This window comes from Bison bison, unplaced genomic scaffold, assembly GCF_000754665.1.
Source record: "Bison bison bison isolate TAMUID 2011002044 unplaced genomic scaffold, Bison_UMD1.0 scf7180017847935, whole genome shotgun sequence".
Lineage (NCBI taxonomy): Eukaryota > Metazoa > Chordata > Mammalia > Artiodactyla > Bovidae > Bison > Bison bison.
This window is the reverse complement of record NW_011478508.1, coordinates 4,047-6,330: the sequence shown is the minus strand read 5'-3', so window position 1 is coordinate 6,330 and position 2,284 is coordinate 4,047. Positions and strand designations below refer to the sequence as shown.

At 39.7% G+C, this 2,284-nt stretch overlaps 1 protein-coding gene across 1 annotated transcript; it reads right to left on the bottom strand.

Moving 5' to 3' along the window:
* Nucleotides 1-464: 464 nt before the first annotated feature.
* Nucleotides 465-1,403, bottom strand: LOC104991695 (olfactory receptor 2G6). The gene has a single exon (XM_010844289.1). The coding sequence runs from the start codon at nucleotides 1,401-1,403 to the stop codon at nucleotides 465-467; it is 939 nt and encodes a 312-aa protein (XP_010842591.1).
* Nucleotides 1,404-2,284: the final 881 nt, after the last annotated feature.

The window sequence follows — 2,284 nt, the reverse complement described above, 5'->3', positions numbered from 1 at the left end:
GTTATATATTATTTCCAAAATGGTCTCTATATTATTAGAGAGAGAGAGAATGCTTCATGTTTTAAGGAAACATATATTATGAGCCAGTTTTACCCAGAGGATTAGATGGATCAAGTTTCAAGAAAACTCAAGAGTACAGGTAAAATTCATTGTAGATTTTAGAGATAAGCAGAGATTTACGAAATAGACCAGTATTCCAGGGTGAAATAATTTGTGTATGAAAGTTGATGGCATAGTGGAGGAAGAGCAAAGAGTTTTCTCTAGATAGAGCATAGAATCTTGGACTTCATGAGAAGAATGTTTGGAAAAAATGAAACACTATTGTGACTCGAGAATATTAGCTTCTTGTAGAGTTCTGTGTCTTTTACTATCTCTTATAGTATTGAATAAGAAAATTGCACTTAGAACAAATAATCCATAAACTACAACTAATCCACTAAAATTATACCTACAGCTCATACCCTTTATGAACTGAAAGCATTTCCCATTACCAGTGTCCTCATGGCCCCTTTCACATCTTTGTTTCTCAGAGTATAGATAATGGGGTTTAAAAGTGGGGTGACTATGGTGTAGAAAAGGGAGACAAACTTTCCCTGGTTTTTGGAGCTACTTTTAGCTGGCTGAAGGTACATGAAAATGATGGTCCCATAGAAAATGATGACCACAAGCAGGTGGGAGGAGCAAGTCCCAAAGGCCTTGCTACGCCCTGCTGTTGATTTAATCCTCAACACCGCTCGCGTTATAAAGCCATAGGAGACTAAAATGAGTGACACAGGGACAATTAGAAAGATTACACTGGCCACGAATAGTTCTACTTCATTGAAAGTTGTGTCCACACAGGCCAGTTTTATGAGCACTGGCACCTCACAAAAAATATGGTCCAATTTGCGATGACCACAAAGAGGCAGCTGCACAGTAAGGGAGCACTGAATAAGGGAGGTGATGAGGCCACTGAGCCACGCTGTGCTGGCCAGGGATGCACAAAGCTGAGGATGCACAATGGTGATGTAGTGCAGAGGCCGGCAGACAGCAGCATAGCGATCATAAGCCATGACCGCTAGGAGAATACACTCAGAGGACCCCAGCCCGGTGGCTACATAGAGCTGGGCCACGCATCCGCCATAGCTCATGTTCTTGTCTTTCTTATTCATGGTAACCAGCAACTGTGGGGCAACACTGGTGGTGAAGCAGATGTCTACACAAGAGAGGTTGCTGAGGAAAAAGTACATTGGAGTGTGGAGTTTGGGGTCCAAGTAAGAAACTAAAATGATGGCAGTGTTTCCCAGTAGGTTTAAGATGTAGAAGAGCAAAATTATAACAAAGAGTATTCTCTCTAGTTGGGGCTGATCAGAAAATCCCAGAAGAAGAAATCCTTTTTCAGAGCTGCTGTTGCTTTCTTCCATTATCTTGCAGCCTTCAATTCATAAAAGGGTTTATACTCTGGAGATAGAAAGTGAGGAGGTGAATATTAGTAAACTGTAATTGTTTCCAATATTCCAATATGATTATTTTTCTCTTACAACATTCAACCATGTTGTGAAAGAATGATAGCAGTTTCCTCAATGTATATTTTTGACAGAAAATACCTCTCCCCATGTTTTCTTGAAGCAGATTCCACCCTAATAGGAGGAACTCTAACACAGACACCATCACAATGCCTGATTCTTTTCGTTCTTAATTCAAAAGGGTATCATCTGCTTTACATTCTTCATCTAGCAGAGACATCTCTGTAAATTTAGTAATGTGCATTTGTGAGACTCTATTCTATCAATTCATGGGGTCACAAAGAGTTGGACACGACTGAGTGACTGAACTGACTGATTCTATCAATAGTGGTTGCAGACTCCTGGAACAGTCTGCTATTGTTTTCTAAAAAAAAATTATCCAAAAAAAAAAAAAGAAAGAAAGAAAATAAAAAATAAAAAAATTATCCAATGGCAGACAAATATGGAGGAGACATTGGGAAAAATAACAGTTATATGTGGAGAGAATATAGGTTAGATGTGAGTAGTGGTGACATATCCCAGGCATGGAAAGAAGTTTGAACCAATGTGGCCGAGAAGGGAACTCTAAAGAGGTGGGTGGTCTTGAGAAGAGAGGAAAGAGACTAGATGAGAAAAACATAGACATCACCATGACACCCATAATTTGTTGGACACTGCCATTGACTTAACGCAGAGTTTTAAGCTGCAGACATTTTTTTAACAAATACGCAGTTAGCAAGGTCTCTCACACACACATTATTCCATGGTTCCTTCTTCAACTTCCCACCTCCTTCTCTTCA

Coding starts and splice junctions, on each gene's coding strand:
- LOC104991695 (XM_010844289.1), bottom strand. CDS start 1,403: ATGGAAGAAAGCAACAGCAGCTCTGAAAAAGGATTTCTTCTTCTGGGA.